The sequence below is a fragment of the Delphinapterus leucas genome, chromosome 9 (assembly GCF_059928025.1).
Source record: "Delphinapterus leucas isolate spDelLeu-1000000601 "Yukka" chromosome 9, BTC_Dleu_Yukka2, whole genome shotgun sequence".
Classification (NCBI taxonomy): domain Eukaryota; kingdom Metazoa; phylum Chordata; class Mammalia; order Artiodactyla; family Monodontidae; genus Delphinapterus; species Delphinapterus leucas.
The window spans coordinates 10873835-10888834 of NC_143137.1; the positions used below are offsets into that span (position 1 = coordinate 10873835).

Sequence of the window (15000 nt, forward strand, 5' to 3'; positions counted from 1 at the left end):
TTAAGCAGGCCACAAACAGAGGGAGGAAAGTCTTCAATTAGAAGATAGGAATTAACCGTAACAGACTGAAAATAAGACAACCCAAGGACACGAGTCCCCTTTGATGAGAAATGAAGAAGTCACAGGTCTCATTGTCAGAGAACACCATTTCCAGAGACAGAGGTGGAGCCATCTGGTCCAGGAGTGCATCCCTGCCCTTCTTGGTCCCAGAGCCCAGAAGACTATGGGTCACCTGCAACTCCTCTGATACGCTGTGCTTTCTGATGGGGACCCTGGCGGTACAGCCCTCATCAGGCTGGGATCCGCCACTGTGAAAAATCACCATCATTCCTATCCCTTCACTGCTGAAGCCAAAGCGGTTCTAAGGAAATCAGAATTTCTGCAATACCCTCTCTCATGAACTCCTTTGATGAGAAAAGAGGCTTTGTTATTGCTTTCCAAAGTTGTTAAAGTGTTACGTTTGGCATCTCTGGATGATAATTTGTATTGTATTTAGCATCTGTATCTTCAGAGAGAATTATTTCTATAACGGAAGGTAGTAGGGAGAAATAAAACCCAAAACTCATGTGGCAAGCTATCAATGTAAATCGACTTAGGGAAAAGATTCTAAAGAAAGAAATAAAGGTGGCTCGTATCTTAAAATTTAAAAACCTTATTTTTTTTAGGGGGAAAAAAGCAGAACAAGGGGCTTCCCTGGTGGTGCAGTGGTTGAGAGTCCGCCTACCGATGCAGGGGACACAGGTTCGTGCCCCGGTCCGCGAAGATCCCACATGCCGCGGAGCGGCTGGGCCCGTGAGCCATGGCCGCTGAGCCTGTGCTCCGCAGCGGGAGAGGCCACAACAGTGAGAGGCCCGCGTACCGCAAAAAAAAAAAAAAAAAAAACAGCAGAACAAGGTTGTAAAGGCTGCTCAGAAATGGCTGCATGTTTCTCCGTGTGTGGTACCGCTCATCTGCTGGCCTAGGTTTTAAATGCACCAGCACATTGCTGTCAGTCCCACTGAAGGGATGAGAAAGTGAAAGGTCATTGAGAGACTTTTAAAAAATAACAATACTCTTTATGCTTAGAGCAGTTTTACATTTACTGAAAATTTAGCAGATGACATGGAGGGTTCCCATATACCCCCGCTCCTGCTAGCAGTTTCCCCTATTATCTTGCATTAGTGTGGTACCTTTGTTACAAATAGTGAACCAATATTGACACATTATTAAGGAAAGTCCCTAATTTACATTAGAGTTCACTCCTGGTGTGTGGTACATCTGTGGTTTTGACAGATGCATCATGTCACGTATTCACCACCACGGTGTCACGTAGAATAGCTCTCCTGCCCTAAAAATCTCCCGTGCTCCACCCATCCCCCACCCCACCCCGATGCCTCAAGTGATCCTCCTTGTGGCTTCTGCGGTGCACCCTCGGCCTGCGAGCCTCTTTGCCCTCCCGTCATGAGTTGGCGCTTGTTCATCCTTCGGTTCCCACACAAGCATCATTGCTCAGGTCGCCCCTTGCTTGCATGCTGCCCTCCACTCCCCACACCGGATCGGATCTCTGATCTGTCATCTTTCCTCCTTCCCTGTGCTTTGCCTTCCATGCAATGGTCACAGGTTTCATGTATACAGTTGGGTGAATAACTTGTCTGTGACACTGGCTTGGAGGTTCCTGAATGAGTATAGGGCAGGATGAAGAACAGAGCTATTTCAGATCCCATTCCTCAGTCCCACTGCTGGCGCTTAGGCATGTTACCCACGTTACCAATAACTCAGGACAGGAGCAATTTTTAAATCCCCCTTAAAAAAAAATCTGCAACTTTAGGCTCTATTTCCTGATTCCCGTGTGATGTAAAATGATGAGAAAATAAAGACCACTGCACTTTCTTCTACTCTTTTCCTTACTTGTGCTTTCTGACAATTATAGCATTACTTTTACACTGAAATATGTAGAAAATTTCTGTAATTATAATATGGTTTATATGCCTTTGCTCTAAATTACACTAAAAGAAAAACACCAAAGATCATTATTCAAGAATGAGATAAGTTTTTATTTCGCTCCTGAGTTTTTCCCATGGCTGTCTCCCAATTATTCCTTTCTTGAATTACTGTTTTTAGTAATTAGTAATTACTGAATTATTAGAATATTTTCTCTTTTTTTCCTTCAGAAGAGTCTAAGAATTTCTAAATCTTGTATCACTTCATATCTAAAGTATGTATTTGTTATTTTATTTTTATGAGATTTCAGTGTTGGGTCAGTAATACTCATTAGTTCATAGCACATTACCATCTCTGGTCCAGGCAAGAATCCTCATTGGTTGATTGATCCATTGCTTCCCTTTTGTCCCTATATCATTTCCCATTACGCAAACATGTTAGTGTGTGTGTATATATGAATATACATTTTTAATTTTGTTAGTAGAAAAAGTGCCTTATTATGTTTGCACTTATTTTAATTTACATAGATAGGTTCTGTCATTTATCACGATTCTGTTTCCTACTATGTTTTCTATCCATCCACATTTCTCTGTGTGCATCTAATCCATTGCTTGGTGTATATCTACAAGTGTTGCCTACCTTTCTTCCAATGATGGACACCAAGTTCAAATGTATTTTAAATTTTCTTTAAAAATCTTCCTTGTGGGCTTCCCTGGTGGCGTAGTGGTTGAGAGTCTGCCTGCAGATGCAGGGGACACAGGTTCGTGCCCCGGTCCAGGAAGATCCCACACGCCGCGGAGAGGCTGGGCCCGTGAGCCATGGCCGCTGAGCCTGCGCGTCCGGAGCCTGTGCTCCGCAACGGGAGAGGCCACAACAGTGAGAGACCCATATACCGCAAAACAAAAAAAAACTTCCTTGTGTTTGAATGTATTTAAGCCCTTCTAATTGAATTTGTGCCCTCTGATTGAATGTTCAAATGGAAATATATGTATATGAATTGTACAGGCAGTAAATGCCTGAATGAACTTGTGTTAAACACAAGGATTCATATGTATAATAATCTAGGGAATTGTTTTCCTAATAAAAGCAATCTTTTGACAAAAGACAAATCCTGCTTGCATGTTGAGACCTGGATACAGTAGAATAAGTTCTCAGAAACTTACAATATACAGCACAAAAGGCATAGTTGCAATAAAAGTAAAATGACTGTACAAGGAGACCTAGATACCTTAGTTTGGTAATATGTCATATATTAAATACACTTTAAAGCAATATTTTATTAAAATGAAGAATATCTTTTGGAGCTTATTCCTTCAGAGTTATTTGAATTATGAAAAATACCTTTTTTACTCTATTATTGAATGCATGCATGTCTTGACATTTTCCCATAAGAACTTGAGGTATCTTTCTACAAAGACTGTATACCCTGAGGATAATGAATAGGGTAGGAATGGAAAAGCATTACTTCATAGGAGAGGCATTTCCAAGTATTTTATTTAAAAGCAAAGCTTGTGGCCTTGATTGAGCATTACATTTAACTTTAACCTTCTTGTAAACTGAAAAATTGAAAACAGATTATATCAGTTTTCATAATCAGAATAGAAGAAGCATACTCATTTCTCAGGGCAGATACTCTATTTCCTGGTAGAGGTACGCCGCACTGAGCATCTCCTAGAGCAGCTGTGGGTATAGGAAAGAGGCTAACCATTAGTAGGGTTTACACTGAATTCTCAACGTTAGAAGCCCAGTTCTCAGATAAAAAGCAGAGATTTTACTGAGGAAGCAATATTGTATTTACACTCAAGCAAGTGTTTGATTAAGAGCCTAGAATTCTGTATCACTTAGTGCTATATCTTTAGCACGTGGAATCCTGGAAGTGGCAGGTATAGGTAGGAATTCTGATTCTGCCCCTTGCTACCTGTGTGGTCCTGGACACATTTAATCTCTGCAAACTTCAATTTTCTGATATATAAAGGTAATAATTAACAATAAACTACCTTGTAAAACTGTTGCTAGGATTAAGTCAGGTGAAAGTTCCTAGGATAATTCAGTACGTACTACATAAGTATGTTGTTAGGATTAGGTGTGATAAACCATGTGAAGTTCCTAGGATGGTACCTGGTGCGTATGGCCAGGTCTTCAGTGAGCATTAATGGGCCTTCCTTTCCCTTCCGCATCTTAATGAGCCTTCCTTCTCTACCTCAGGGAAAGCACAAATTGCATGTCGATACCGGAATGGAAGGTGATTGGTGTGGCCTCATTCCTGTTGGACAGCCATGCAATCAGGTTACGACAACAGGCCTAAAGTGGAACGTCAGTAAGTAAAACCCTTGCACAGAGGGAGGTTTTCTTTCTTTCTTTTTTTAAAAATTTCTCTTGATAAATAATTAGAAGTGGAATTGCTAGGCATATGGGAACTCTATGTTTAACCTTTCAAGGAACTGTCAGACTATTTTCCAAAGCAGCTGTACCAATTTTATATTCCTACCAGTGATGTGTGAAGGTTCCAGTTTCTCCATATCCTCACCAACACTTGTTGTTGTTAGTATTATTATTCCCATCCTAGTGAGTATGAAGTGTTATCTCATTGTGGTTTTTATCTGCTTTTTCCTGATGACTAATGATGTTGAATGTATTTTCATGTGCTTATGGGCCATTCGTATATTTTCTTTGGAGTAATGTCTATTTCGATCTTTTGCATATATTTTAATTGGGTTATCTTTTTTTTTATGTTGAGTTGTAAGATTCCCTTATGTATTCTGGATAAAAGTCCTTTATCAGATATATGATTTGAAAATATTTTCTCAGAGTCTTTGGCATATCTTTTTATTTTCTGAAATTTAATTAACTAAGTGTATTAAGTTAATCTAATTTAAATTTGATGAAGTCTAATTTTTTCTTTTATGGATCATACTTCCAGTGTCGTATTTAAGCACTCTTTGCCCAGCCTTCTTCGCGATTCCATACGCCTGAAACCTACTTTACTTTTCCAGAGAAGTAGCTATTCTTACTAAAATAGAGTTATTTTTATAATCAAACACCTGAGATTTTATAAGATTAACTGTTCTTACTAAATTTTAAAGTGTTCTTCAGTACTTATGAACTGTATTCAGTACTGTACCTCAGTACTAGTCATACTAAAACTGTCTGGTTTGAAAAGAACAAAAAATGAGGTGGATCTGTTCGTGAAATAAATTCCAAAAGAAACCATCAGGCATTATGAAATGAATCATCCCTAGTCTCTAAGAATAACAGTAATTTAATCAAAGGGCTTTGACTGAATGTCAAAGGGATTATTTCATGATTGACCAATACCTCTAAGGTTGTAAAAAGTAAAATACGGAACCATGTCATTCCTCTATAACATGTAAAACTTTGAGGTTCCTACAAGGAAATAAATATTTCAAGAAATAAATACATTGAAGATTAAAAGATATTTTAAAAGGCCTTTCTATGAGCCATTGCTGAAACAATTAGGAAAAGAACTAGAGATATTTTGAAGCAAATGTCTGGCAATCTCATCAGAATTTGAAAGGACGGTGAGAACAGATCTCCTCCAGTGCATAGAAATCCGTGTGACAGGCTTTGAAGCGGTTAGCTGAAACTGACATGAGCTCCCATCAGAAGCTTTATTTGAAAACATTTCCAGCCTAAAACAGTTGTTTTACCGTCTGGAGCTCCCATTCTTTCCAAGGACCCAGTCTAGACAATGGTGAGTTTCCTTCTGGATCTGGTAGTGACCTCACTTTCCAGGGCCAACGCCAAGACACGCTGGGCACTGTGCAAAGTGAACAGGAGGGTTGACCGTATAGCTTCCTTTATCTTACAGGAACAGGCAAGAGTTGGAGGATACAAGAGATTCTTCTGTGCTCGTTAGAACATCCTCAGAACCCCTGCATTCCACACCAAAATGCACATCCTAATTCTTTTTTTTTTTCTAATTGAAACTTATAAAAATGTTTTATACAATTTTTAAAGGTTATATCCATTTACAGTTATTACAAAACATTAGCTATATTCCCCGTGTTGTGCAGTACATCCCGATCGTACACCCAGTAGTTTGCATCTCCCACTCCCCTCCCCCTATATTGCCCACCCTCCACCCGTAACCACTAGTTTTCTCTCTATATCTGCAAATCTGCTTCTTTTTTGTTATATTGACTAGTTGGTTGTATTTTTTAATTCTACATATAAGTGATATCATACAGTATCTGAATAATAACATTTAGTCCAGGAAGGGGCCTTGGGCATGATGGAGCTTTTAATCTTCTTGTCTGTGATAATGTTTCAGTCCTGCCGAAATGCTCTACACTATTACTTACCTATATATTTACAGATTGCTTCAACTTTTGAAGTAGATACTTTTTTTTCTACAACTCTGTGAAAATAAGAAATAGGAACTTCACAGGGTATGAAAAGCAACAGAGTTGAGACGCAAGTGTTTCATCAATGGTATGTGGTAAAAGTGCTAATGAATGTGGTCTTCTGATAGGTAATATTGCCTCATTAAAAAGCCATAAAAATAACTGTGAAATGACACCATGTTGGCTTGGAGAGACGTGGATAGATCTTTTTCACAGAGAGGGTCCTGCTTTACTCAGTGTCATTATGAAAGCAGAGCTCGATGTCAGTTTGTCTGTCACCCCTACAAAGTGGCAGGACAGGGCTGGACCCAGAGGAGGAGAAAGGAGATATAGTAACTTAGGAGTTGCTCACATCCTGGGTCAAGGAGAATAAGCAAGTCCTCATAAGGAAATGCATCAAAATCTTCCTCAGGTGGTCTGGAGGCTGGTATTCTCCCTGTCTGTACCCACACTAAAATATGATGCCACTTTCTGATATGAATCAGAAAGTAGTCTGATTCACCTGTTTCAATTTGTGGTATCTCCCATCATGGTCTGTGTTTAAAACAAGTGCCTCTGGTGGTACCACCATCCAGAAGTGTATCTTTACTAATTTTGTTGAAGCTACCTCTATTTTATAATACTTTAATTCATAGCAGTATACTGTGAACAGTCTGTGGTGTGTGTCTGGCACTAGAGTTTCCCTAGGCTGTGTACACATGGGACTAAAACAGCTGCGTCATAGGCAATGGCATCCTCACCTTTACTAGAGCTGCCATAGAGCTCTGAGAGTGGACGTGCCGGTGTACACTCGTCTCAGGAGTACACAGGCGTTCCCATGCTTCACGTCCTTACCCTGTTCTGGTATTGTCAGATTTAATCATTTTTGCCAGTCTGCTGAGTGTCAATGATATTTCATCGTGGTCTCTGATTGCTGGTGAGGGAAAGCATCTTTTTGTAGTTATTAGCCATGTGGGTTTCCTCTTCTGTGAATTGCTACTTTCTTCTGCCCTTTTAGCCCTTGGACTGTTTGTTTCTCTCTTACTAATTCTTAGAAGCTCTTCAGATCCTAATGATCTTCCTCCTGGCTATACATTGCCTTTGCCATTTGTTTATGCCATTTTTGTACACAGAGAGGTTATTAAGTTAAAGGTAGTCGAATTTATCAGTCTTTTTCTTTCAGATTTGTAATTTCTGTGTCATAAATCATCTTTCTATTCCCTGTGGTTGTAAAGATGTTCTCACAGTTCAGTTTTGAGGGGGATTTTTTTTAGGTTTCTCCTTTCACCTGAAATTGATTTTGGTGTATGATATGAGTTAGGGATCTAATTTTTTTTCCTTACTGATAACCAACTGCCCTAGCATCATTTATCATCCTTTTTCCAGTGATTTGTGATATACCATAAGTTTTCATATTCATGGGTATGTTTCTTTGATCTCTAGTCTCTTCCTCTGACTTACATTCTTCTTCCTGTACTGATACCACACTGCCTTAATTAACATAGCTTTATAATAAATATTGAAATGTGTTGAGTCTACCAACCTTGTTCTTCGAAATTTTCATGGCTATTCCTGGCTTTTTTCTCTTCTTTGTAAACTTTAGCATTAGCGTGACAAGTGTCACACATACAATTCCATCGTAATTTTTATTGGGATTACATTTAATTTACAGATTATTTTGGGGAGACCAGAACAATTGGGGAAGAGAATTCCTGCATGAAACTGAGTCTTCCCATCCATAAACATAATGTATCTCTCCATTTAATTAGAACTTTTTAATTGCTTTTGATAATTAAAAAAATTTGTCTAAAAGATTCTGTACTTCTTACATAAGATTTGTCTGTAGAAACCTTGTATTTTGTGCTGCCATTGTAACTACACCTTTAAAAATTACAGGACTTCCCTGCTGGTCCAGTGGTTAAGACTCTGTGCTTCCAATTCAGGGGGCGTGGGTTCAATCCCTGGTCGGGGAACTAATAACATTCTGCGTGGTGCGGCCAAAAAATAAATAAAAATGATTTTTTCTGAGTTCATTGGTGCTATATACACATACAAGTGACTTCAGTATATTATATTAATGTATTTCTGAATACTTTCATTGTTTCTAAAAAAGTGACTTGGGTTTTCTATAGAGCCACATTTTTGTTAGTAATCAAGTTTTCTTTCTTCTTCATCTGTAACAAATAGGATTGTGTTCAGTTATGAGTAACTGAAATAGTAGCTTTAAAAACTGCCCCCCTTTCCCCCTTCATGTAACAAAGTATAGAGTTAAGTAGTTACAGGGCAAGGTTTCTATGGTTTCCTCAGCCTTTGCCTCAAAACATAAGATGTCTCTGTTGCAACTCCAGCCACTATGTTCCCCGTTCGGCATCAGGTGGGAAAAAACGGAAGAGAGGAAGTAGGGTACAGCACATATTGCAGGAAAACAAGGCATCAGGGATTCCCAACATTTCCAGAAATCCTTCCTGCATCTAATCTTTTGCCCCAGTGGCTAGAACTATCAAATACCACCCTAGCAGCAAAGGAGTCTGGGACATGAAATTTTTTAATCTAAGGACATAGTCACCCCAAATAAAACTGAGGTCCTGTCAGTGAGGAAAGAAAGAATGAGTAGGAGTCTGCTCTTCTTTCAAAAAAATGCCTTTTCTTTGTCTGCCATCTTGACGAACACTTTAGCCACATATATAATAAAAACTCTTTTAACTTTCTTCCAGCCATACTCTTCTGGATTTCTGTTGTTGCTGTCGATGAATCCACAATCAGACTAATTCTTATTTGTTTATAATCTGTCTTTAACTCTATCAACTCTTTAGACCTTATGTTTTTCTTTGATGTTCTACAGATTTACTACAGTATGTTTAAGTGTAACTTCTCTCTTGTTCTAGTTGGTTTTCCTTAGCTCTGATAATTGGTGTTCATTGATTCTGAAAATTTTTCAGATATCCCCATTTTTCAGACAAGGGCATGGTAGTTCAAAGGCCTAGTTAGTGATTTGCCCAAATTCATATCATTAAGGGATTGATACACTCAAAATTTGAATTCAGGTCTTCAATGCTATTTTTCCTGTTTCTAACTAGTAAATGAAAGACCTTCCATGTAAAATAAGTTGATGTTTTAAAAAAATCACTAAAATGAATTTGGGATAAAGAGAAAAATACAAGAGAAAGTTAACTGTAGACAGGGGAAAGAAAGCAAAGGAGATAGGAAAGAGGACAATAATGGTAGGAAATTAAGAGTAATTTGGAAGAAAAATAAAAATCCTGAGGGACAGAACTTTTAACTTCTCTACACTTTTGCCTAAGAAAAATATTAAATGGTGTTGCCCTCCATTTGCCCAGGCCTCTGCTTTATAACACTCAAATTGAGTTTGAAATTATGCATTCATTGTTCTTCATTGTTCCTTTTTTTGTGTTTTTTCAAAGAAGTATAGATATAAATGACAGAGTGAAATAATTTTGTAGCATTGACTGAAAGAGACTCAAATCTAGCCCAAGTGAAAGAGTTCTGAAAGAAAAAAAATTCTGAGAAAACAGTTTGAAAAGATTTTTCATCTCTATTGAAATGCTTTGTAATAGTGTGTACAGGTACCAAGATTTTCTGTAGGAGTTCTCTGTGAGTTTTTTTTTTCCTATCTATTTATTTATACATCTTTATTGGAGTGTAATTGCTTTACAATGGTGTGTTAGTTTCTGCTGTATAACAAAGTGAATCAGCTATACATATACATATATTCCCATATCCCCTCCCTCTTGCGTCTCCCTCCCACCCTCCCTATCCCACCCCTCTAGGTGGTCACAAAGCACCGAGCTGATCTCCCTGTGCTATGCGGCTGCTTCCCACTAGCTATCTGTTTTACGTTTGGTAGTGTATATATGTCCATGCCACTCTCTCACTTCGTCCCAGCTTACCCTTCCCCCTCCCCGTGTCCTCAAGTCCATTCTCTAGTAGGTGTGCGTCTTTATTCCCGTCCTGCCCCTAGGTTCTTCATAACCATTTTTTTTCTGTTTTTTCAGATTCCATATATATGTGCTAGCATATGGTATTTGTTTTTCTCTTTCTGACTTACTTCACTCTGTATGACAGACTGTAGGTCCATCCACCACTGTGAGGATTTTTAAGTGCCAGCCTAACAAGGGAACAGTTCAAGCATCTATTAAAAAACAACAACAACAACTACAGTTGTTATTAATGCAGTTTCAGTGAGAAACTCTTAATTCTCACTCCATTATGCCTCACAAGGTGATTCTAGTCAGTTGTCATGGTTCAACAATAGCTATACACACTTAGGGTATAACCTTTGTGAGCTCACGCCACTAATGTGTGAGATGTTTCATGTTTCTAAATGTCTTTATTATTATTTTAATTATTGCTTTTCTAGTCCAGCCCTTGAAAAAAAGCATTCTGAAACTGTGATGTCAACATTTCCTCTTTGATTCGAGGACAATATCTTTTGTGTCTTCATTCTTTTGATAATCAGTGACCCTCTTTGAGTTGAAGAGATTGTTACAATTTTTACATAAAACACATGCTTCAAGGATCAAAGTTGATGATAATAAGGATGGCTTTTAAAAAATTAATTTTTTTTTTTTGCCCCAAGGAAGATGTTAGCTAAAGTTTCCCTCCCCAAGACCATTTTCTCAAGTTTACAGTTTGGTGAAATGAGTGTATTTCATCGTAGCCAAGATGTCATCAGTTGTAAGATGCATTATTATTTTGTGTACACTGAGAAATAAATGCTACTAATTATAATTGCAGAGATGTGGGGAAAATATATGTTAAAACTGATAAAATATGGTAGATCAAATAGAATAGAAATTTACGAATCAAACTACATGCACAGACATACCACTCTTAAACCTGTTGTGAAAAATTGCAGAAGCCTCTGAAATGGGCAAAAAGATACCTGTGTGTCTTTCAGTGGATTGTTTGGCCTGGTCTAGAGGCCCTTGAAAGGTTATATGATTCTATAGGATACCTAGCTTTTCATCGTCTTTGATTATTTTGCAATGTTGTGGAATTCGAAGTTAACTGATAAAGGGCAGATCATACTGTATATGATTCCTGTTCATATAAGTTAGTTGAACTTTTGTTCTGTGAAAACTCCATGGATTATCACCCTATATAAATGGCCAATTTTCCATCCATTAGCAAATCCATTTCAGCACTCCTTGTTGTCTAAATAGGTCTGTCCTTTGTAGTTTCCTTTGAACCAGTGTTTTACATCATAATAGTTTTCTCATTAATTAATGACTTAATTGAAATCTTTGATGTGTTCATTTTATATTTGTTTGAGTCATTATTTTACCCTTTAAAAATTAAAAAAAAATTGTAATCACCTATGGTATTTAAAGGATCACAAGCTGTTGCAGTCTTTAAAAAAAAAACTGTAAAGTGTTATTGCAAAATACCACTTCCGGTTGTATGCAGTAGGTCAGAGGGAGCTCTGGGACAAAGGTCTAATGATGTCACTTCCATATTTGTATCCCGGAAAAGGTCTCACAAAGGGCTGTACTTGAACTGTGCACTCTGTATCTATAAAGGATCATGGCCATGACTGAACCTTTTAAGCAAAAGAAATCAGACCAATACGCTCTTCTAGAAGGCAAAAGTTGATTCCAGTACTAGTAAACTAAGCTGGAAGGAAATGACATTTTTAAACCAGTGTTATTGAAATATAATTCACGTATTATAAAATTGTTCTGTTCTTGATCACAGAAAGAAAGCATCCAGTGTTTTTTCCATGAACTATGATGTTAGCTGTTGGTTTTTCACAGATGTCCTTGATCAGATTGAGGAAATTCTATTCTATTCCTAGTTTGTTGAGTGGTTTTACCATGGAAGGGTTTTGGACTTTGCTTTTTTTTTTTTTTTTTTGGTCTATTGAGATGATCATGTGCTTTTTTAAAAAAAATCCTGTTGATATAATAATATATTACATTAATTGAATTTCCGATATTAAATCAAACTTAAATCCCTCGGATAAGTTCCACTTGGCCATGATGTATAATTCTTTCTCTGTGTTGCTGGATTCAGTTTCCTAGTATATTTTTGAGGATTTTTGCGTCCACATTCCTAAGATACATTGTTTTGCAGAGTTTTTTTCTTGTGATGTCTTTGACTGGTTTTCTAATCAGGGTGGTACTGACATCTGCTCTTAAAGTCCAGGTATTCAGGAGGGAACCTCCAGGGAAGTCAACCAAGGCAGCAAGAGTGAAACGTCAGTGAAGTAGGTCTAGCAGACAGGATGCAGATTTGGGGAGGACATAGCATAGAGGAAACTCTGGTTGCGGGAGACACCTGACGTGTGTTCTATCCAAAGATAGGTGGCGCCTTGTGCCTTTTGCCCTCCTTTATTTGTGTGCTTGCTGCTAGAGACAGGAGGGAGGAGAGAATGAGACCTGTAGGGCCAGCTCGTATCTAATGAATACATAACAGGGGCTGGCTGGCCCTTCTAAGGAGGAAGTTTAGGTCACTGAACATTTAAACAAGCCCAACCTGCTGGGGAAGCAGTTTCATTTACAGGAAATTCTATTGAATAATCTCTAAGTGTTCCTTTAAAAAGCAATTATCTCCTTCTCTTGGATAAAGACAAGGAGCAGCCTTTCCCCCTTCTGTGTTTAATTAGCCATCAATGGCTTTGCATCTTCACTGCTTTATATTATTAATTCAGAAAAGTCATTAATGTTTCCATAGGTCATTTTTATTTATAAATAGAAAGTGCTAGCTATAAATTCCAATATTGATTTTTCTCCAGTAATAACTTTTCACTAAGGATCTTTCAAACCTGAGGAATAATAAGTTCCCTCACAAATTTATGTAAATTTAAATGTGTGAAAGATTTATTTTTCGTAATAGCTGTACCTAGAATATTACATTTATTTATGTATGTCTAAATAAATTAGGATGGTAATTACAGATAAATATTTTCACGAAGGTTTCTCAAGGAAGCCTTACATTTCTATTGGTAGGGCCCTGAATATTTTCAAATATTTGGTAAGATTTAAAGTGTAACAGTGCATACTGAGTTCATTGCTCTAGGCTGTATTAAGTGTTTTTTTTTTAATTGGAGTATAGTTGATTTATAATGTTGTATTAGTTTCTGCTGTACAGCAAAGTGAGTCAGTTATACATATACGTATATCCACTCTTTTTTAGATTCTGTTCCCATACAGGTCATTACAGAGTATTGAATAGAGTTCCCTGTGCTATACAGTAGGTTCTTATTAGTTACCTATTTTATATATAGTAGTGTGTATATGTCAGTCCCAATCTCCCAATTTATCCCTCCCCCACCTTCCCCCTCAGTAACCATAAGTTTGTTTTCTACACCTGTGACTCAATTTCTGTTTTGTAAATAGGTTCATTTGTACCATTTTTTTAGATTTCACGTATAAGTGATAGCATATTATATTTGTCTTTGTCTGACTTCACTTGGTATGACAATCTCTAGGTCCATCCATGTCGCTGAAAATGGTATTATTTAGTTCTTTTTTATGGCTGAGTAATATTCCATTATATATATGTACCACATCTTCTTTATCCATTCCTCCGTCGATGGACATTTAGGTTGCTTCCATGTCCTGGCTATTGTAAATAGTGCTGCAATGAACATTGGGGTGCATGTATCCTTTCGAATTATGATTTTCTTCAGATATATGCCCAGGAGTGGGATTGCTGGATCATATGGTAGTTCTGTTTTTAGTGATTTCTTACATTTTCGACTATGTTATGGAAATAACAGAGCATTACATTCTTGATTAATGGAATATATTAAAAAAGAAACCTTTATTGTTGATACCACATCTTGATTTTTTAATGTATCCTTGATAGTAAGTGCCAGCAAATGACAATTTCTATGATGTATAGTCCGGACTCTATGAATGTTATTTCCTTGACTTAGAATCTAGGATAATTACATTGATAGTATCAGAATGTTGAAAAGCACATCACCGTTTGTCTTGACCTGTGATTTTCAAATGAAATAATGAAGACCTAAAAGTGACTTCCACAAATCACATGGTGTTGTAGGGCCAGAGCTGGCCTGGAACACAGATGTCTCTATCCCAACACAGGGCTTTTTCCTCCTAGGCTCCTTCACTATTGGCAGTGTAGAAAACTTTGATATTTGATAATAGATTCAAATATATATAAAGATAGGTAAATGTAAAATGTGTGATGTTTGATAGGTAGATTGAAAAATATAACCATATTTGTTAAAATTTTCATGATATAAGTTTTCAGCTGTATCAGTTCCAAATTGCTGCTATAACAAATTACCACAAACTAGAGGCCTAAAACAAGCTCATCATCTACAGTTCTGGAGGTTGAAGTCCCGAATGGGTCTTATGAGACTAAAATCCAGGTATTGACAGAGCTGCAGTCCTCCTGGAGGCTAGGGTGGAGAATCCTTTTCTTACCATTTCAGCCTCCAGAGGCTGCCCACATTTCTTGACTCATTCCTTCCTTCATTGTCAAGGCCATCAGTGTAGCATCATCAGATCTCTCTTTCTCTGACCTCTGCTTCTATTGTCACCTCTCTTTCTCTGACTCAGACTCTGAGCCACCCTCTTTTAAGGACGTCGTGACTACCCTGGGTAATCCAGGATAATCCTAGCTCATGCTTTTTAATTTAATCACATCTGAAAAATCCCTCCTGCCATGCAAGTAACTTATTTACAGGTTCTGAGGATTATAATGTGGACATTTTGGGGGTGCCATTATTGAGGCTGTCATTTAA

General features: G+C 37.7%; 1 protein-coding gene across 4 annotated transcripts in view; it reads left to right on the forward strand.

The window, feature by feature from the left end:
- The window catches only part of TPK1 (thiamin pyrophosphokinase 1), a 337285-nt gene that overhangs the window by 229002 nt on the left and 93283 nt on the right, over positions 1-15000 (forward strand). For all 4 annotated transcript variants that reach the window (XR_002645264.3, XM_089917262.1, XM_022578789.3 and 1 more), the window contains one exon: positions 4126-4237. Coding sequence is in view for 3 of the 4 variants with exons in the window: in XM_089917262.1 (XP_089773388.1) it covers positions 4126-4237 (112 nt within the window). In the remaining variant the exon portion in view is untranslated. The remainder of the gene's footprint in view (positions 1-4125; positions 4238-15000) is intronic.